The sequence below is a fragment of the Rissa tridactyla genome, chromosome Z, assembly GCF_028500815.1.
Source record: "Rissa tridactyla isolate bRisTri1 chromosome Z, bRisTri1.patW.cur.20221130, whole genome shotgun sequence".
NCBI classification, from domain to species: domain Eukaryota; kingdom Metazoa; phylum Chordata; class Aves; order Charadriiformes; family Laridae; genus Rissa; species Rissa tridactyla.
The window spans coordinates 43,813,761-43,835,541 of NC_071497.1; the positions used below are offsets into that span (position 1 = coordinate 43,813,761).

At 39.0% G+C, this 21,781-nt stretch overlaps 2 protein-coding genes across 13 annotated transcripts in view; both read left to right on the plus strand.

Moving 5' to 3' along the window:
- Window positions 1-18,643, plus strand: part of KIF27 (kinesin family member 27) — a 32,335-nt gene extending 13,692 nt beyond the window's left edge. For 5 of the 8 annotated variants that reach the window (XR_008463767.1, XR_008463771.1, XR_008463768.1 and 2 more), the window contains 15 exons: window positions 2,028-2,171; window positions 4,538-4,744; window positions 5,289-5,464; window positions 5,842-5,975; window positions 6,514-6,669; window positions 7,727-7,932; window positions 8,818-9,015; window positions 9,381-9,494; window positions 10,551-10,727; window positions 11,355-11,570; window positions 12,586-12,792; window positions 13,584-13,782; window positions 14,257-14,421; window positions 16,085-16,643; window positions 17,129-18,642. Coding sequence is in view for 1 of the 8 variants with exons in the window: in XM_054185316.1 (XP_054041291.1) it covers window positions 2,028-2,171; window positions 4,538-4,744; window positions 5,289-5,464; window positions 5,842-5,975; window positions 6,514-6,669; window positions 7,727-7,932; window positions 8,818-9,015; window positions 9,381-9,494; window positions 10,551-10,727; window positions 11,355-11,570; window positions 12,586-12,792; window positions 13,584-13,782; window positions 14,257-14,421; window positions 16,085-16,548 (2,763 nt within the window). In the remaining 7 variants the exon portion in view is untranslated. The other 3 variants (XR_008463772.1, XR_008463770.1, XM_054185316.1) reach the window with 3 other exon arrangements.
- Window positions 18,644-20,465: 1,822 nt separating this feature from the next.
- Window positions 20,466-21,781, plus strand: part of GKAP1 (G kinase anchoring protein 1) — a 30,652-nt gene continuing 29,336 nt past the window's right edge. For 2 of the 5 annotated variants that reach the window (XM_054186578.1, XM_054186573.1), the window contains exon 1: window positions 20,793-20,926. The gene's annotated coding sequence lies outside the window, so the exon portion shown is untranslated. Of the gene's footprint in view, window positions 20,608-20,792; window positions 20,927-21,376; window positions 21,490-21,781 lie in introns of those variants that run through there. The other 3 variants (XM_054186574.1, XM_054186575.1, XM_054186576.1) reach the window with 3 other exon arrangements.

Genomic DNA, 21,781 nt, shown 5'->3' on the forward strand with positions numbered 1-21,781 from the left:
TCTCAGTCAGTCTAAATCACAGTGTCTTTCTTACTTGATTTTCTTCTGTAGCTTGTTTTAAACCTCTGTTTCCCAGGTTCAAAACAGTATAAGAGCTGAGTTTAAACTTAAATTTCCCCAGGTGAGTACACCATCTACAGCCAGGAGGAGATGGTTAGGGAGAGGCTAAAATAAATGAGACAGTGCAGACTCAAGAACAGAGCTTGCATATGGACAGATTTAATAGCTAATAGTGGGCCTATTCTTGTCTGTACATACATATTTCTTTGCTAACGGCTATGTTTGCCTGGATAATGCTATCTTACACAAAATAAAAATACTGGTGTAGTGGGTTAGCCATAGCTAACAGCCAAACTCCCACCCAGCCACTCATTCACCCCTCCATCAGCAGGACTTGGGGAGAAAAAATAGGAAGAACAGCAATGGGAGTTGAGATGAAGACAGGGAGATTGCTACCAATTAAAAAACAGTTTCAAATTGAGGAAAAATGATTTAATGTATTGCCAATTAAAAAATATTACTTATTTGGGTAGTGGGCAACAAAAAGACAAAGGGTAAAACACTACCTTTCCTCCCCCCATTTTCCAGGCTTATCTTCAGTCCTTCATTCCATATGCTCCCTCACTGCCAAGTGGTGCAGGGACATCAGGGGATGGTTTATGGTCAGTATATAGCGGTTTCTATCTGCTGCTCTTTCCTTCTTGCACCTTTCCTCTGATTTGGCATGGGCTCTGCATGGGCAGCAGTTCTTTCAGGAATATCCATCTGCTCCAGTGCAGGTCCTACCTAGGCTGCAGTGTGGGTATCTGCTGCTCCACCATGAAGCACCTCCTCCTTCTCCTCCTGGTGTTCATTCTGCTCTTTCTCACTCTTTTGGTTCCTTCCTCTTCTATCTGTCTGGCAGTTTGTGCCCTTTCTTAAATATATTATCACAAAAGCACTACCATCTTGGCTGAGGGACTCAGCTGTTCCCTGCAGTAGGTCCCCTGAAGTCGTCTGGAACCAACTGTGTCCAGCATGGGGTCTTGGACCTTGGTCTCTTCTCACAGACACCACCCATGCAGTCACCCCCACCAAACCCTTGACACTTACACCCAATATAACTGAGAAAATATATTCTAATTTTAGTTATGTATGTTTAATACAATATGGACAATACGACACTTTGGTTCCTATCACTTCACCTTGCCCCAGTCTGTCACCATGATAACATCTGTGCACACTTCTTTTTTTCTGTAGTTGGCTCAACTCTGCATATTGGTACAGCACCAGTTGGGTTCAGAATACGCTTGTCAACTACATTTAGTACACAGACTTTGGAAAATGGTCTATTTTCTAAAGAGACATCAGGTTCTTGATTGGATTCTTAAAAGCTATTAAGGGTTGTCTTTTCTTGTAAGATGGAGGTAAGCTAGTTGTACAGAAGTATCCAATTTTAGAACACTAAGACACGATGTTTCCATGCTTTGTATTCCATGTATTTGGCTTCTGCAGGCTTTCTAGAAGAGAAACATTTGGAAGTCTCCTTCAATCGGCATTGGATTATTTATCTAGAACATCTGAGAAAGGATTCTTATGATTTCTTTAATCTTTAGTCTGTTATCCGAGTTGCAGAGTGAGGACAGCTGTCCTTATTTTTTCATTTGGGAAGTGTATTAATCCTGTGGTTGATGCTGGGATCTTGTGGCCGCATCTTACAGCACCCTAAAGAGGATAATTGGACTTAGATATCTACTTCAATAAAGTAGCTTTGGTTATGGGTACATTATTCCTTTTGAAAGAAAGAAACTTGTCTGAAGAAAATCAATAGATGAAACAGAAGTGAAGAAATAACTGGTAGAAACCACAGATAACCACTTAGACAATTTGCCACACATACCTCAAAACTTTACAGTTCTGATCACATCTTTTAACAACAAATGAGTTTTTGTGGGTTTTTTTTTTTCATTTTCCAACTGTAAATTATTTCCAGCTGTAAATTTCCAGCTCTTCCTTTTCCCCAGCTGAACTTTTCTTTTATTATCTAGCAGGCTCTAGTTATGGATGAAGAAGTATTTAGCCAGAAGGATCATGAACTGCAGATACTGCAGAATCAGATAAAAACATTACTACAGGAAAATGAAGAACACCTGGAATCTTTAAAGGAGGCTCAAGAAACACATAGATTACAGGTATTTTTCCGCTGGTACATGTTACTTATATCTGTATTGATCCATCCTTCCACTGTATTAATGCATTCATTATTTCAAGACAGGTCCCTCAGGACTTTTTTGGACATAATTACTTGTCAATCTTATGGACATTTTGTCTGAATAAGAACTGTATCACTTAATGAGTTCATCTAGTGGATGAAATACAATAATGTGATTCAAGAAGTTTGTATATCACCTTGTCTGTGCCACAGCCTTCCTGTATAACATGAGGTCAATCATTCATCCTCTCCACGCTTCCTAAAGCATAACACACACCCCTCTCCCCAGAAGTGTGTTATTGCCAAGTAGTTTCAGGACCATTAATGAATTAGGATTTGAAAGGCGTTTAAAGATTCTTTAGAATCTAAAAAGGACTATAAGGATCCTATACAATGCTTTAATTGAAAGGTTGTATAGAAACGTATTTTGTTATAGCTTTATATTTTATATTTTTTATATATTTGTATTTTTCCCTTTTTACTTTGTAAGACAGAATTTCTTCCTAATTTTCTAAGCATTTACTATTAGACAAAATTGAGGAAACACTGCTTGCCTCCTTCCTTCTCTAGATCTTGTGCCTGCTAATGGAATTACGATGGGTCGTAAGTGCATAACATTTCAAGATCCAGGACACCATAAATAGAATAGTTAATATTTTCCTGGTGTTGCCTGTCATGTGGATGATAGATAAATTATTATCTGACTTTTTAAAAGAGAAAAGCATAAGCATGGCTAGCTAGTACTCTTTTCCTTATTCTACTTTTTCTCCTTTTTCCTCTTCTTTGCTAATGGCTTGGGGAAAGTCAATGGATGAAAGGTAAGTATACTAGTCATCATCTTTTTCTTCCCTCTGTCACTTTCTTTCTTTTCTGTCACCTCTGGCTAGATTTTTTTTTAAAAAACCTGTACAGCATAGTGTCAGCTTGTTACACTGAGATAATGCTTATATAAATTCTGGAGAATGCAACGTAGGCACACTGCAATGTAGACACTACACTACACTTAGTCACAGTGTAGGTAAAACATCGTGATTGTCTCGGTATCAGAGACAGGAGAGAAGCTTGAGAGGTCTCAGACACCATTTTGGTACTTAATCCACTAAACTGCTGCTTTTATTTAAAAACATCAGATAGGTAGAATAATGAAAAGCAAACACTTCTGTCAAATATTTTAAGTTGTATTCACAGGAATATGTAATTAAGTGATACATGATAGAATAAGAACTTTAAAAGTAGGAGGTACTAGATAGATATTAAATGTTTGTACACATACATATTTATGTAACAGGTGTTGCACTGTGGGGTTGTATGTACAAAGGTATCAGGGACAAAAAGTCTTAAAAGGATTAAATAATAGCTTCAAGGTGGATCAGTTGGCCTTTACTTCTTCCAAAGTCATAATAAATATGCTATTCATATATATATATATTCTATTTCCTATGACACAGGAATATTATGTATTGTATTCCAACAAAATGTCAATTTGCAAGGCATTGTCTATGTGTGTTTGGAAGGAATTTGCAGTCTAAGAAAACAAGATACAAAGAATTAATAAAAATGTATTATTCATTGAATACTTTTGGTTGACTATCACTAGCTATTCTTCAACTTCCCTGTTGTTACTAGGCCAGATTTTACTTTTTACTTTTTTATTTTGAAAAGAATTGAAAGGAATAGAGGGAGTTGAAAAAGTATATAATCTTGTTCTTATGGATGAGTCAGTTTAGGTAAGATAAGTAGTTTTAAACAGTGTACAGAGACTGCTGCAGGAGAAGCAGGCAAGTAAATTCTCCAAACTAGTATTACCAACAAAGTTGAGGTTGGGTAGAAGAAAAAGAAGTAGCCCATACAAGGGATCCTGGGATCATGTACAAGTTTATGTTTATTAATACAAATAATCTTTAAAATGGAACTGCTCAAAGAGGAAGAGGAAGCCTGTGTACGTGTTTAATTAATTAGACTCGGACCATGAGTTTCATTTGAACATTTTTGTTGAATTCCCATTTTATTTCTCCATAATCACACACATAAAGTAAGCATGGACTGATAAGTGTGTAATATACTTCTCACTAGATGCCTAGATAAGCTAATGTAACTTACCTGGGATAAGTCTTTCTGGACAAAAATATGTCTACAGTTTATTGGAGTTGGCGTGTGTGTGTTAGATTGATGATATGCCATAGAATTTTCAGTTTGTTGCAGAATTTGCGTATGCAGTGCAGAAGAATTTAGGATCAGTGAGTGATTTAGAAGATTCATGACCTTTGCAAGGAATTTAGGAATGCTGAATGTGATACAGAGCTCATGATCAGCAAAAGTTTTGCTTTGTTCTTTTTTCCCCATGAGAATGAGAAAATGGTGGAACAGCAAATGCTTATTGATCAGCTAAAAGAAAAATTAGAGAAGTTTACAGATGTGAAAACTTTGGATTTCTCATGTGCTTGTGGACATGGGCCAGCTGTTGTGGCATCTACAAGGAGGCCATACAGTGTCCCACTCACAAAGAGTCTGCTACACTCCCTTCACCCTCCTTCAGGGACAGAGACCCGAAAGGTAAGGTCTACTTAAATGTTACATTTTCTTTCTTTTACTTTGTAATGGTTATAATTCAATTATTAGACTTGACATGACAAATTATGGTAGCTTTCTCAGATGCTGTTTAGCTTCCCATTGAAGACTCTGAAAAGTTACTTTTTAATGTCCTGCGACATATTCTATGCCACAATTGTCCAAAATGTTGAGGCTTAAAATTGTCACTTGTAAGTTTAAGTCTTTCTGGGGTTTTCCTGGGGGTTTTGAGGGTTCAAATATGAAGCATTATAAAACAATGAATGATTATTCTTACTGATATATTGAATAGGCTGGATAATGACTTGCTAACAGTGCCTTCTTTCACATTTGGAACAAGTGCTCTGAGCTCTTGCAAAACCTTTTGCTACAAGGTATTCAGAGTTATTATAGAAAACCTCTGTAATTTTACTTACAAGCTCAGGTGATGCCAGAGTTCTAAAATGAAATATTTTTTAAATTTCAGTAAAGAATTGCTGAACTGTTGCAAGTGGTTTTACCCATCACTTTTTTGTGTGCTTTTTGACAGGCTTATACCAGCCCCCCTGCCTTCTCCCTGGCCCGGGTAATGGCAGAATTCCGTGCTCGCAGCCAGATGATACTGAGCAACATAGAAGATCAGGATAAAGTCCTTCACTGCCATCTCTCTGATCAGAGCGATGAAGAGGAAGAAAATACAGGCAGCAAAAAGAAAACCTCATTTAAGTAATTTTTTGTTAATCTTTCATTTTTGATACAGACAACTATATAGCAAAGGTAGTATTACTGCCTAATCCTGACATAACATGAGACCATTTGTGATGTTACTTACGGTAAACTTCTGGGACCAACTGGGCATATTACAAAATAAGTTTGATAAACATAGTTTTTTGGTTTAATAAAGATTGCATCATCCTTGTTCTGGGGCCAGAATCTACCATGAAGATCAGGGGGGTAGGGAGGTTTGGAGTGGATGGGAAAGAAGGTACAAATGCTTATGTGAGTTTGGGATTCTTCTCTGTTAAGATCATGTACTTTGCATCAAGCATAAAGAAAAAAAAATACCCTCTGTGGAACATAGCCTGTTTTTCATTCTTCCTTAGGCATTCGATAAACCGAACATGGACACGAAAACAGGCATCTCTGTGCTTTCTTCCTGATTTAAGTGACATGAAGTATCAAGTAGACAAGTCTGGTTTAGCCACCAAATCTGCACTACAGACTGACAGAACCACAGGTAAAATGGAAGTCATGAGAGGAAGTCTTACTACAGGATCAGAATATGCAAGAATGACAGAATTATTCTTTCCAGCAAAATATGTGTATTTGATACAAATATTTTTTTTAATAGTTCAACATAGGCTTTCGAGATTCTCTTCTTCTCCCTCTTTCTGAAACAGATATCGGTGACCTTAATGTTTAACTAACACTTATTAGCAGGAAAGCACTTCACACATCGAAAAGCTGTTTACATGTAAATCTTTAGTACTGCTTCAATGAAAGAAAATAGATGCTATTATCTTATCAGAGATGCACTGAAATGGATTCAGGAATATTTGTCCTCCCAATTAGGATCTTGAAATGCTAGTGCATACCATCCTTTCTTTTCCTGTTAGACACAGGGCAGGAAAAAGACTCTTCACGCTATTCTCTTCTTTTGATTCTTTTACTTCATATGGAAGAACTCCACACATACAATGTTCCAGAGCACTATCTTTTGGATACAGAGTGTATTCCAGATTTTTTATCTCCATATTGCTTTGTTTTCTTTCAAGGTGAAGAGATTAACAGCCTCCAGAAAAGTCACGTTTTTAACATGCAGAAGCTAAAGAATTCAGAGTTGAGACTCATTGAGGCCGAGCAAAAAATGAGAGAACTTGCACTTAATATCAAAATGAAAGAGGAACTTATTAAGGAATTAGTAAGAACAGGTAACCGTCTACTGTGGGGAAAATTAGAATTAATATATTCAGAAACAAAAGAAAAGGCACAAATCTTCTGAATTCCCGCATGTCTTAGTTTTTATGTAATTATCTTATGCAAGAATACTTCTAATAACTTAAAGATTCATAACTTTCATTTATTACTTGCTATGGTTGCACTGAAGGCTGTAAATTTTTATTACAGCCCACTCTGCTATGATACGCAGATGTATTTGTTAAATATTTTTTGTGCTTTGCTAAGTATTGCTTTTATCCACCAATAGTGTAACTTTTCATGTGTGCTCAGTGCTACTGATCTCTTCGAGGACATGTGTTTGTCACATGGTGTCTGGGATAGGAGAGAAGATACACCACTGTGCTGGGAATGTAAGCATTCCCAGCACAGCAGTAGAGACGCAGGAGTCACAAGTGGATGAGGGAAAAGGTCAGTGTCCCTGTTAGCCTACACCCCTTACACATCTGTCCTGGTATACATTGCCTGCCAGAAACTAGCCTTATGATAACAGTAAGGATCTCTATGCTCAACCCCTTCAGTCACACTTCACATGCATCCCTTGTCTTGAGGTTGTCTTTTGGCATATGGAAAAATTCTGTGTCCCCGAAAATAGTACTTTGTGACAGAATGCCCAAACGGGGCAAGTCAGAGAGTAGAAACAAAATACAAAGTTATTTACTGATTATTAAGCTGAAAGTTAAGTAATAAATAAATGGCATATTCTTCTGGGAAAAAAAGAAAAATTTATGAAATACAGAACCATTTTAGCAAGAACTAGAGTAGGCAGAATAATTTAACTTTATTTGGCATTCAGATGGCACTTTATTTGGTAAAATCAGGTGACTCATGAAGAATTCACATTTAAGACTCCTTCCCTTATCTGTTTCAGAGTTAGAAAGGAACTGTGTGTTCCTTTAGGGTTGGAAAATGTCTCAGAAATTATTGGGTTAGCCAGAGTGAATTAAGTAATGATTCAACTACAGAATTAAGTATTAAATTTCAACTGATTATCCTGGTGTTCTTAAACTATTTGGATATGGTATCTTTAAGGTAAGGATGCTCAGTCTGTAAGCAGGCAATATTCTTTGAAGATAACTAAACTGGAGCAAGAATCTGAGCAGGCCAAAATGGAGCTGGCTGAAACACAAAAGTGGCTTCAGGAGCTGGACAGTAAGGAGCTGAAAGACATTCCTGAGAAAGCCAAGTTACAAAAAGAGTTCCGGAAGAAGATGGATGCAGCTAAGTTGAAAGTGCAGGTATTGCTGATCTGACTGTTAAGATTTTCTAATCTCTGTCTGACTATCACCTTTGAACACCTATCACACTCTGCTTGTAAAACTTACCAGTTTTACACATTGGAAGCTGTTTGTGTTGAAGTAGCTAATGAGAAGCTTAATACTATTATACTCAGAATGCCATTTAACATGTATGTGTTTAGATACATACAGTATTTTCTTGGTAGATAAGAAACCAAGGAAGAAGTGGGTGATAAGAGATGCTCATACACTATTGTATGTAGTACCATAAAAGAACCTACACAAGGAGACTATTGCAAGTTTATTACCTGCGTAAATAAAATTGATGTTTTATGGAAATACTATATAAATTCCAGCTCTACGCAAATCACTGTGGTGGTCTGCAAGACCAGGCCAAATACGGTCATATTTGTTTGGCACTGGCCTTCTGCTTTTAAGTTCTGCTATGCCTAAGTTGAAACTCTGTGTAGGGGCAGCTTAGGTGCTCTGGGCCTCTCAGTTCTAGAATGGCAGGCCAGACAAGTACCATACAGAAAGAGGTGGCTGGTTTATTGACTTGATCTCAGGACCAGCATTCTGGCACCGTTATGTCTCTGCACATTTCCCAAGGCTGTGATTTCTGTTAGATTTTAGTACTTTTATTGTATTGCCAGGCATGAACTGTATCTTTACTATTTCCTGTTGCTTGAGATTAATTCTACCTGTGCTGACTTCACCAGATAGGTCAGAAACCACAGAAATAATGAGTGATTTTTTGGGCAGAAGTTAATGAGTCTCTAAGAATTCAGTGAACTAAGGAATTGAGTCATATTTTACATGGAATTGAGTCATATTTTACATGTAAGTTTTCCTGCTATTAAGCTGAAATTTGCCATGAACATTCAGGCCTTACAGAAGAAGCAGCAAGACACTAAGAGTCTGGCTTCATTATCTAACCAAAGTGAGAGACAAGCAACAGAACTTGAGCAGAACGTGGCTCAGATGAAGCATCAGCAGATCCAGCTACAGAAGAGACTCTGTGAGGAGAGTGAAAAAAAGAAGCAACTAGAAGCAGAGATTCAGCGGGACCAGCAACAAATTAAAGTAGGATTCTTCCTATTTCTTTATGACAAACGATGAGATGAGCCAACTTTGCCTCTGCTTCCCCGAAGACAATAAACTATACTGCCAGGGTTTCCATAGTTTTAAGTAATGACTTTCTTGACAAATGCACCGAAGAAATTGTCTATAAACATTTTCACAGAAATCTTCAGTTTGCCTTTCTCTTCAGTTGTTGTTTTGTTTGTTGGGGTTTTTTTTTGTTATGTGATGTCTAGCTCTGAATTGCAATTTTACATGTAAATTTAGGGTCAGTATTTCAGATTATATACTTATGTGGACTCTTGACATTAAATGCATTTTAAAAACAGATTGAGACAAGAAGAATGGGGCTTTTTGTTTGTTTACAGGAACTTCAACTAAAGATGGAGCAACAACAGAAGATCCTTAAACTTAAGGATAAAGAGATTGCTGCATTTAAAAAGAAGAAAAATAACTCGGTGGGAACTTCACAGGAGCTACAGGTAGTTAATCTATTCCAAATCTGTGTGGGCCCTGAAAAAAATTTTCTTTCTTCATCCCTAGTCATCTTTGTAAAGTGTTTGGAAGAAGAGTATTCCATCATAGTTTTGTCTTCTTTTTTGCTGTAGCAAAAATTGGGAGTATAGTCTAGCAGCTCTTGTACTATTTTTGAATGAAGCAAAGGAGAGGCTCTAATGTCTTTTCTTTCTATGATTTGTCAAAGACGCTGATTCAGAGACATGAGAATTCAACAGGTTTCGTTGCCTGGTAGGTTTGAGGGTAATACTGATGAGCTCTGTTATAAAAGTTCCGTGGTTTGTTTGGGTTTTTTTTTTTCTCTTCTGACATAAAGGACAGAGATCTATGGTTTTGGTTGTTCCTAACAGGGTTAGAAAAGTAGGTGTCCTATGCAGCAGTGCCACCTACATTATTTCAGATGTGGACATTGGAACATGAGAGTTTCATGAGTTACCCAAAGTTTTTACAGGTGAAAAGAAATTTTAAAAATTAAATAAAGGCAACTTTTTAGCTTTATCAGGAATATATCCACTGATAAACTGTGGCTTCAGAATAAATTTATAAGGGACTGTGCTAGCAGGATCAGAGCTCTCATTGACTGACTGACTGTCTTTCAACATTGTAATTTCTTGTCACTTAAATGTTTTTCCACCAATGGATGGTCTTGGGCAACTATAATGAAATGAGGATAGGCTAGCTGAATTCTTGGGGTACTTTCCAAACTTAGTTGCTGTGATTATATAGAAGACATCTATTTATATAACTGTCCTTAGAAAAAAGAATACATTTCATTAAAGGCTTCTGATACAATTTTGTTTATACAAAAAGTAGCAATGTAATATTGCTGAGCCTCTTTTTAAGACAGTCCAATTTCTGTATTATTCTGATTCAAGATTCTGTTGCAGAATTAATGTTAACACCAGAAATGTCAATTTCTTCTACAGTTTTAACAGTCATTCTAGAAAAGGAAAAACATAGTTATAAAATTTCGATCCAAAATGTTCTGGTTAATGCTCTTTGGATCTCTATTTAAACTTCAGAAATTAGAAGAGCAAAAGAAATGGCTGGATGAAGAAATTGAAAGAATTCTCCAACAGCACCAACAGTTAGCAGAACTAGAAGAAGATTTAAAGAAAAGAGAAGCCATTGTAGCCAAAAAAGAAGCATTACTGCAAGAGAAAAGTCACTTGGAAATCAAGAAACTGAGATCTAGCCAGGTGATTTAAGAGAAAAGATGAAATTTACTGCAGTGACAGTACTGATTGAAAGACTGGGGGGGCGGGTGCAAATAGACAGCAGAAGAGGCTCAAGCCATGTGACCTGTGTCTCTACCACTGCCATGAAGTTATTGTGTAACTTGAGCAAATCAACATTTAAAATGTGAACAACACAGAATAATAATTTTTATTCACTTGTTCACCCCAAAATGCCACCAACAAAATAAAACAAAAAATCTGAACTGCAGAGTTCTGCTATTGCAGAGCATTAAATAATGTGATATCTAAAAGTGATTCAGTCCTTCTGCAAACTAGAGAACATGACAGGGAAACATTTTGCGTTATTTATTTTTCAGTAGCAAAAGTGAATAGAAACTGAAGTATCATTGTAACTCATAATGACTAGTCCCTTTAGTTTTTAGTATGTAGAAAACTGCATGTTGAGCATTTTTGTTTTCTTTCGAGGAAATAGTAAATTTTATGGTAGCTGCCTACTCAAAATAAATGGGGTCCCATTGCAAGAAGCAGGCAAGTCTTTCACTGCAGAATGTGACCATCTCACTTACATTTTTCTTACTGGAAGATGTATCTCAGTTTTGTATCTATGGTTGCTGTGGTTCTTTTTAGGCTTTAAACAAAGATAGTATGAAATTGTCTACTCGCCTAAGTGTGCTGGATCAAGAACTGTGTGATAAAGGTATGCAGCTTCAGGGCAGCACCACTGAAGATAAGACAGACATTTTGGAAAAAATTCAGGTTCTCCAGACGGAAAGGGATCAGCTGCTCATAAGAAGAAATAGCGTGGATGAGAAACTGAAAGATGGTAAAGTGTTGTCAACTGAAGTAAGTAAGCAGCTCTGAGATAAATACAGGTTTTAGGTAGTGTTGTATAATAAAGTGTTCCAATCAGAACATAAAGTGTCTCCAAGTAGGAGATAAGATAGAACCAAAGAACCGAGGTTGGGTCCTTCTGTAAATAGCAATGTTAAAATACGGCTATGATAACACTACCAGTGAACAAAGTTAATCTTCAGAGGGGCTTAATTCAGGTAGTGCCTTGGCAGATGCCACTGGCCTAAGGATGATGTAATCAGAAATAAGAGAACTAGAAGTTCATCAGTTTGTCATAGGCAGATATTTTCATGTCAGGACATAGAACAAGGCAATGTACTCGCATAGTGATGACCCTTGATTTTTTTCATAGGATTTTGTGAAAAAGCTTCACCTGAAGACCTCTATATTTTTGAGAGAAAATAAATCATGTTACCTGGATAGTCCACACTTGAGTTGATCAGTATAATTACATTGAAGATATAATAAATTCAAATAAAATGGTCAGGTTATTTTTAGGTCTTGAGAAGCAGTATGGGCATGTGGCTGAGGTGATAATTTCACAGAAAGAACCCTACTTGCCTCACTTCTCAAAATCTTCTGCAGTGCTTCAGGCCATGCATTTCTGTCACTTCCCTACAGAAGTTATGGTTGCCGAATTCATTACTGACCTGATTCATTCATTAATCTACAGAAAACTAGCACAACCAAAAAAATAATAGCCAAAGTCAAACTGTGGGGAGGATGAGGGAAGGATAAAAAGGGAAACATGACTTCTGTTTTTGCATTGAACTATTTGATCGACCTCTGTATCATGGAAGGGGTACTATGGCAGAAAAAGACAAGTGTTCTAGATCTCTATTCTTACCTCTTATTTTTCCCCATTCCATTCTCTGTACTACTACTAGTTTGTCTTGCCCTTAAGTTTAGTTTCACTCTTGAGAATTATGTTAAAGATATCTTACGTATAGAAAGATTAATTCTACACTTTTTTTAAAAAAGATCTCACTGATGTGTTTGTCTGTAGGAAGAACATGTCCTTTTCCAGCTGGAAGAAGGAATTGAAGCCCTGGAGGCTGCTATTGATTACAAGAATGAAAGTATTCAGAATCGCCAGCACTTGCTTAGGTCATCTTCTCAGATTCTTTCACAGAGCGAGAATAATGTAATAGGAAAACTAGTTTCCCTGTCTGCTGCCGAGCTCAGAGCTATCCTTTTCAAATATTTCAACAAGGTTTGTTTTGACTGATGAATAATATTTTATCCTATTTTCTGTTACTATTCTAGACAATGAAATGAAATGGTGTCAAGAAATAAAAATAAATTTGACAAGCTTTTGGTGAAAATTTCTTCAGGTTAAATAGATCTGGTATTAATTCAGATATTTTTAATTTTTACATTAACCTAAATAGGATACTTGTGTGTTAACTCTGTATATCTTTTTTTGGGGTCATTAGCTTAAAACATGCTGCTAATCTGAAAATTTCCTTGCTTCTTTCCAGTGCTCTGTGTTGCTACATTTTGGAGCAGCAACATATTTAATTAGTGGTGTTGTATTGAAATTCTTCCCAACTGCAGGCTTCATAAAGCTCAAGCTAGTGTTCCTATTTTTGTCTAAATCCAGTATAAACTCTTTTTGCATCCACTGCTTGCACTGTGTACAGCGAAATACTGAAGAATCATACTGACATCTGGGAAAAAAATGAAATGCATTAGGACATGGTGTGTCTTTGTGACCTTGGGTGAACCTTGGGTGATTTTGTGAACAAGTTGTCTGTGGGATGCAAGTTGGAAGTTTTCCAGAATCAGGAAAATGATATTAAAAAAATCCACTAGTCCATGTGATCAAAATGTACAGAGCTCATTTCTAAAGTGTGAGCTTACAGAAGCAGCAAGTCTGTTCCCAATATAAGCTTATGGCTTGTAGAGACCATTGCTTTTGCATGCTTTCAACTATTAAGCAGAAGGGTAAAAGCTTTTATTAAAATGGTTTGGTAAATCAAAAGAAATGTATGTATTTCTTAGATTGTTGGTCTACGTGAGTCTGAACGAAAATTACAACTGCAGATTGAAGAACAGGAAATGAAGGTCATCGACCAGGAAAACATAATACGTGAATTAGAGTCTGCACTTGAACACGTCAAGTTGCAGTGTGACAGGCGGCTGACCATACAACACAAAGAACACGAGAAAAAACTACAGTTAATACTGCATCATTTCAAAGGTATTTGCTTCGGGGGGGGTTGGGGAGGGAGGATTGTACATCAAGTATTATCTTCTGTCACTATGGAGAAATACTGTAATCCAACTGAAAAAAAAAGAGTAAAGTTCAGAGATATATTTTGGCTGTCACTAATTCTGATATTGTGTAGGATGCTGAGGAACAGACACATGGTGTCTGAATGAACTGAAAAGTGAGTGTTTTTTTAAAGCAGTGTAAGAATTGTTGTATTTTCGTATTGAATTTGCTGATATTGAAAACTTGAAAGATACTGGTCCTGCTGATCTTGATCTTCTAAATACTTCTATTAAAATTGACAGGCAGGGTTGACATGGCCTTTTTGATCCTGTGTCATACTAGTTAAAATGTACACCACTGCAAGCAAAGTGTCAGCAAGATCCAAGGCATATTCTGCTGGGCATTTTGATTTTTGGCACAAGAGATATTTGGTTCTTAAACTAGTTTTACTTGTCCTAGAACAAGATAATGAAGGTATTGCAGAAACCTTGAAAGGATACGAAGTAAAAGTCCAGCAACTGGAAAAAGACTTATTTTTCTATAAGAAAACCAGCAGAGAGCTGAAGAAAAAATTGAAGGGCCTCTTTGGAGAGTCATCCCATCAATTATTGGCATCCCCTAAATGTAAGTATATTAAAATATTTATGCAGTTGTCAGTAGACCATTTGAAGGGTGATGAACACATAGAAGTATATCAGATAGACATAAAAATGATATTTTTACTGAACTAACTATTCTCCAGGAATATATTACACCTCTCCTCCAGTTTCAAAGGAGAGACAACATTGGTTTGTAGCTGTAGCAGTGGTATACCAGTGGTTTAAATTCTTGTTCTGTTTTCTGTGGATTTTAACATAATTTCAGTATCTACAACCTCAAACTGTTGTGGTTAAGAAAAAGGAATTTTACCATCTGAAAGGGTCTGAATGACGTTGTAACTAACAGCATTGTCATCTGTCATGGTTTTAGATAGGTTGCTCCCAGTACTTGATTTCATAGAAGTTACCTATGGGGAGACTGTCAGTGAAGAATTTCAGTTACTAACTAACTTACTTTAGTTACATACTTACTAACGCTAAAAGAGAGGATTTATAGACTTGTAAGGGGGGCAAAAAAAGAGCTAATGTGATTTTGTGCTTGGACATGAGAAACAAACAAAAAAAAACCCCAAAAACTTCCAACAAAAAAACCAACAACCAACTGCTACCGTAAGTTTTCAATTGTTGCATGTCCTACTTGCCAGAATCCAAACCTGCAGTAGAGCTATTCAGGTGTAGGAGAAAAGAAGGTTCAATTTTGGTGGTCTCACACCTCTCAATGACACCATGAATATCTCACATGCACAATAGAGCCTTCTTAGCACTGTGTTTCTTCTTAAGGCTCAGCACGACTGGTTCTTCCTCCCAGCGGAACAGATGCTTCTGTTTCTTTGCACTCGGGCAGTGCCATGCCTTCCTAACACATAGATGCTGATCACGTACCTGGCTGCTCCCAGAGTGAATTAAGGCTCAGCTTTTGCCCTCGAGGCAGGATAATGAGCCAACACATCCTTTACTATAATGTACACTGTCCAACTGTGGACATGAATATTCCAGAAGTTGGATTATAAATGAGCGTGAGAAACACTACTCTGTGTCTTGTATACCAAGTTCATACTATTTCAGGGCATGTGTTGTTGTGGGGAAACACCCAATCCTAGCCAAATTGTAGCAAGAAGAAGGGAGAGGGTCCCTGTGAATTTACAACTTTTTCAAATGCATACGTTCTTAAGTTTTATAAGAAATACTCTGTATTTAGTTATTTTTCTCTTGAATATGCTTTGAGGCATGCTGCAATACAATGTAATAAAAACACTTTATAATTTGTTGTTGAGCTTTAAAAATAATAAAAGCCCTTAGTGTACATTGCCATCAAATTTGCAGAATGTGTTTTGTGTGTTGTGCTAGGGTAATTGCTGAGTGCTTTTGAATATATGAATAGTTTCATATTTGACTGTTACGGTTCAGTTATTTTAAGAGTGCCTACTAGGATACATTACAAGTTAGAACAGTGAGGCTTGTATTACAAGCACCTTATCACAGGAAAGTGATAGCTAATACCTTTAATTTTTTTGTAGCTGACAAACTTTTTAACAGAAAGGAAAAAATGTGAGGTGCTGATAATTTTTCACCATGTTCACGCTACAAGTTACTGATGCTGTAAAACTGTATTGACTAACTAATATTTGTTGACAACTCAGAAGTGTTGTAACTTTTAGCTATTTATGTCCTGATAAATTTCATTTTAGGTAACAGTACTGGTGACAAGGCATCCAGTCAAGAAGACGCAGAAGTTGCTTCTGAAGAATTCAAGTCGACACTTAACCTTGAAACCAATAGTCAACCAGGGAAAATAAAAGAAACAGACAGAACAAGTATCTTAAGAGCACAGCAGAATTCATACAAGCTTGGAGAAGATGTTTCTGAATTTGGGTGCAACAAAGAGTGTTTGTCAAGCACTAGTGATGACAAAACAGGAACCGATGAACCTCAGGCTTCAAAATCTCGTCCTCAGCTACCTTCTGTCATCCAGAGAAGAGAAACCGTAACACAGTTTCAAGGAGTAACTCCAGTAAAACTGTCACGCCGAGAGCTACGTCATATTCCTCCCTCTGAATTATCTTTGAGACGCTCGAGCCTTGGAGGTGGTGTCGGTTTTATTGCTCCAGATTCCATTGAAATGGACAAAAAGTCTAGTGTCACTAAGACATAGTTACTCTTCATTGCATTTTTACTAGCTGTTGCTACTGAAGCAACTGTATTAGATCTCTTTGTTCATGGTCTTAAGTATCAACCGTGGATAAATGAGTAAGTGTTCTTTAGTTCTTACTGCTCACTATCGAGTCGTTAGGTGTTACGCTCACACAGTTTCATTGAATCCGAGATGAATTTTAACTGACACAGTATCTAAGAACTGTCATTCAAAGGCCTTTGAACATTGAAGAAATTATTTATATTGGTTTGGTTTTTTGCAGTAACTTCAAAAAATATAAATGTTTTTCAAAAATTGTACTGTAAAGTGCACTGCACTTGCATAACTTAGGTTTCCTTGAACAATATTGTACTTTGCTTTCTTGGGTAGAAACAATAACAAACTATTTAATTTATTTGGATATACAGCTAGAAAATTTAGTTGTCAGTTGTCACCTAATATTGATAATGACTGGCTGCTGTAGATTTTTTTTATCTAAAAACATTTTATATGAACCATGTTTGAGATAAAAATTGGTACGTAAAGATAAATTTGTTCCTGAAAACATAAAATACTTACTTTTCTTTTTTTTTCTTTACAGCTTGTTTATGAAATTAAGAGAATTGCTTATTTTGCTTTCTGTTTTTGTTTGTTGGGGATTTAAAGAATTGCACTTGGCAACTCAAAGTGTGATATTTATTTCTGTACTACCAAAATGGAAAGAAAAAAAAAAGAGGACCAAATTCAGCATACTTTAGGTAAGCCAGATGGACCAATATATTATTTTATTTGTACTACTTAGTCATGTCCTTTCACAGACAACTTATTCTTCTGGATTCCATATCTGCTTGAGACCAAGGACTACACATATCCTTCAGTTTACTGTTATACTGTTGTTGGTAATGCATTCAGGATGAAAAGCAAATCTTTTTTGTAAGAGGACAGTGGTCACTGAGAAGGCATACACTTAACAGCTGCACAAACCTGAAGGCAGAGACCAGCATGTCCACATTTAAATGAGACCAACATTTCTAAGTATAACTCTCTCCTACAAGAAAAGTCGCAGTATGGAAAGTAAGGTTAGCTTTCTTTTAGTGGTGGACATCAGCCAGTTGTGTTTGAAAATGTTGTCTTAGATTATCAATGTACCTAGGAAATTTTGCTTTCTGCTGTTATCTAGGCAAGGTCTTATGTATAGCATGTATGGGTATAAGTATAAAAGAACTGCATTTTTCCATGCTGCAAACACAGTTGAAATCTGTCCACATGACAAAGATGCTATTATATTACAGCATGATAAGTGGACCTATTGTCTTGTGGCACATTTTAAAATTTGCTGTGTAGACTGCAAAATATTTCATTCTAATCAGATAGATAAACCACTTAACATGTCAAATGATTGTATCTTTCACAATTATACCTAATTACTACCTATTATTCAGCTGAATTCTGAGAAAAGGATTGGGGTCTTTCTTTATGGCTTTTGGTTGGGCTTGATTGTTTTTACTGTTGTGGAAGTACTGTGCCTTAAGTTTAATACTAGTGTATATATCATTCACTTAATGTTTCTAGTCAAAAAAACAATAAACAGAAATATGTAAATATAGTTTCAAATGTGCACTTACTTACTACATCTCGGTATTAAATGAAGGAATTGTTGAAGGCATTTCTTCTCAAGATAATACTGTGCATTATCACACGCCTGATATTACTCTATAAATAAACATTAATTCCTCTTCTTTTGAAGTTTCCACAAATGAAAAACCTGTTCTTTATGGGTGCAAAATAAGCAAGGAAAAATGCAGGAAAGTACAACTCAATCACTAGTAGATGTCAGCTCATGCGCTGCACGTTTCTGTAGCTGTGACACTGCAGATTAAGTAGTCATTCAAACATTAGATTCTGTAAGCCACACACACCCATTTCAAGACTACAACACACAAGGTAACTACAGTGTCACCTAATGGTAGATAAATACATCAGATACACTAGTGATCTTCGGAGAAGTGGAAGAATTGTTGACCATGAGAGGGACCAAACATAAGAGAGGCCAGTAAGGCAGTCATATAGGGAAGAGAAAAGTAAGCAGTGATTTATGTTCTTATTTATGTATAAAGCTAACAAATAAAATGGTTTTACCTCTTTCAGACAATATGTAGCTCCTCTTATTTCTGCTAATTAAAACCAAGACTTTATGTGACAGGTTTTTATTATCACTCTGTTTTACTTCCTTGATGTTATTCACTGGCATTTATGGCCTTCACTGACATTTGGCTGATGTGCAATATGGGGATAAAAACAATATGCAGCTAATCTGCAGTGATCCACCAAGCCATTATTTCACTTAATAACAGCTGTTTCTCCTGCAACATCCTGCTAAAACTAACTACAAAAAAAAGCCATGCATATCATCTGTTCTGTTGCCTAACTTTACTTACGATCAGAATTCTCTGTTACAATTATCTGAACACTGTGATGGCTGCATTTCCAGAATATACTCTTGCCCTTTCCATTACTGACTCTTTGCTTAGGACTGCACATTGTTACCCCATGCAAGGAGTTTGCAGAAGTTTTCAGATTTGTGTAAATATTAGTTGCACCTTTGAGAAGCAAACCTTGGCTGTTAGCAAGTTAGTGGAAGATTTACCCCATCTATACCAAAACAAAGCTTTGTTCTTAGCAGCTTAAAGGTGAGATTTAACAGGTACTGAAACTCCAACTACGTGTGTGTGGTGAGGGACCTTTTATCCTGGGAAAGCAATTTTGAATCTGACTGATTTGAAGGTTCCCGCTTGAATGCACTTTCATTGCACGGCCAATAAATAGTATGTCAGTTCTGATTTTCAGGATCAGTATTCTGATAATGCAGGTTTTTCTATGTAGGGCTTCCAATTAATCTGAAAATATTTTGTAAGAAAAACTATTTGCAGGGCATCACTTCAACAAATGCACATTTTATGCATTTCTGATTTTTACTTAATAGCAAACACTAAGCACAATGCAGCAAATTTTGTTCTACTGCAAACAGTAGTCTCATTAACTTGGTGTCGTGGTTTGGGCTGGGCTGGTCATGGAAACGAATGACGGATGCTCTCTTTTACTTCTCTCCCCTTCAGAGAAGGGAGAGCATCTCCCTTCAGGGAGAGAAGGATGAGAGAGAAGAGAGACATATAAGTTTAAAAAGAAACTAGGCTACTTTAATGAAAATATTAATAAAATAATAAAAAGAAAATAACGAAATATATGCAATATATACAAAACCATATGGAGCTCCCAGCTCCATGACAATCACATCACCAGCAGGCTGGGAAAGTCACAGATTGGACTCAGCAACAGGGAACTGAACTCAGGATCTGGATTCAGAATCAAAGGCAGACAAATCAACGGAGTTCTCCTTGGATGCTGGCCATCGCAGAAAGAGCTGACCCTTTGATCCCTCAGCTTTTATACCGAGCATGATGCCGATGGGATGGAATACCCCGTGGGTCAGTTATGGGTCTCCCATCCTGTCCGCTCCTCCCTGCAGGTGGGACCCCTCTGTGCTCTCCCACTTCAACCCTCCAATGGGGCACACAACAAAGTTACCTGACCTTGAGTGTTCCAGAAATTAATACAAGCAGGAGCCTCTCTGGGTACTGTTCCTTGGTATGAATTACAAACATCCAGCCTTATCACCGCTAGCAGCCGACACCGTCTGAAAAACGTACCATTAACTTCAGAGAGTGCAGTTAGTTAGAAGAGCTTAACTGAAACGTAAAATTACTGAAAAGAAAATCGGCTGTTTCACTTCAAACCGGGACACTTGGCTCGCTCACGCCGCCATCTGCAGCCCCGCAAGGCCTGGGCCGTGCGCTGCCGGGCAGACACCACGACACCCAGCGAAGGGCGAGGCGGGGGCTGTCACACCGACCGGATGCGGGATGTCACGGCGGCGAAGCGCCGCGCTGCCGTTCCCCCGGCCCGCACGCAACCCGCAGCGCTGCCCGCCCGCGGCCCGCCGCCCGCCAGGGCCCGCCAAGGGCGCTACTTCCGAGCGGACCGAGGGAAACCCTGGCGTCCGTTCCGCCATGGCTGGCGCAGGTAAGGGCGTACCCCGTTTCTGCCATTCCCCTTCCCGCCTTCTCCCTCGGGCCCCAGCTCCGCGGCGATGAGCCGGACGGGGCTGAGGGGAGGCGCCCGCTGCCCCCGCGCCCCGCAGTTATTTTGACCCCGGCCGGAGCCCGTATCGCCCGGCGCTGGCTGGGCTGCGGCGCGCGCCCCGCCCCGCCGCCGCCGGCCTCGCACCCGCGGCCGTTGCAACGGCCCGCCGTTATAACCGCTGTTACAACCGCCCGCGGCCGCGGCGCGGCTGCTCTGCCTTCCTCGTCTCCGCTTCTTCCTCCTCCCCGCCGCCACCGGAGTGAGTGTCCCATGGGGGGCGCCCGCCCCACTCTCCGCCGCTCCCACCTGCTGCCCCTTCCGCCGGCGATGGGGGCCCCGCGCCGCCCGCCGGCCTGTGGCGGCGGGGGAGGAGGGCTCTCACCCGGCGTCCGCGGCTCCTGGCGGCGCCTTCCGCGGGGGGGGCCTGACGGGGCCCCGCCGGGGGAGCGGCGCCCCCGGCCCCAGGGTGGGGGGCGGTTATCCGGGAGCGCAGCGCCGGGGCGGGTGTCGCCGGGCGGGCAGCGCCGGGCGGTCCCGCTGTCACCTCCTCGCCTCTTCAGGGAGGCCGCCTTCGCCCGTACGGGTCCGCAAGGGAGCCGCAGCCCTCGCCAGCCTCCTGGAGGCGGTGAACGTGTCCGGCTGCGCGTCCCTGCCCGTAACGCGGGCGAACTCGGGCTGCCCTCCAAAACCGGGGGTGGGGCGGGGTGGGGGGAAGTGTGTGCCTGCCCGGCTCGGGAGTACGGGCGCTTCTCCGCAGAAGCGGCGCTGCCTCTTCGCAGTCTTCAGCGGCTCGCTGCGTCTGGTTGTGTGTTTTGATGAGAGGTGGGTTATTTAAAAAAAAAAAAAAATTGGCTACAGCAAAAGTGCTGATCGTAGTTAGAAGTCAAAACGCCATTGGGACGTAGTGTTTACTGATCACTGGTTATTTGGTTGTTTAAGGCTACTTAATACGTATTGGTATCTAGAGATTTGCTTTGATGCACACAGTAAACTGACCATCAAAGTTTGTTAGATAGAAGTTCCTAACTTTAAAGCTTAACTAATTTCCTTTTGTTTGTTTTTTTTGAGGGGATGGGAGTGGGAATCGGGAAGAAAAGCAAGGGAGGTTACAAGG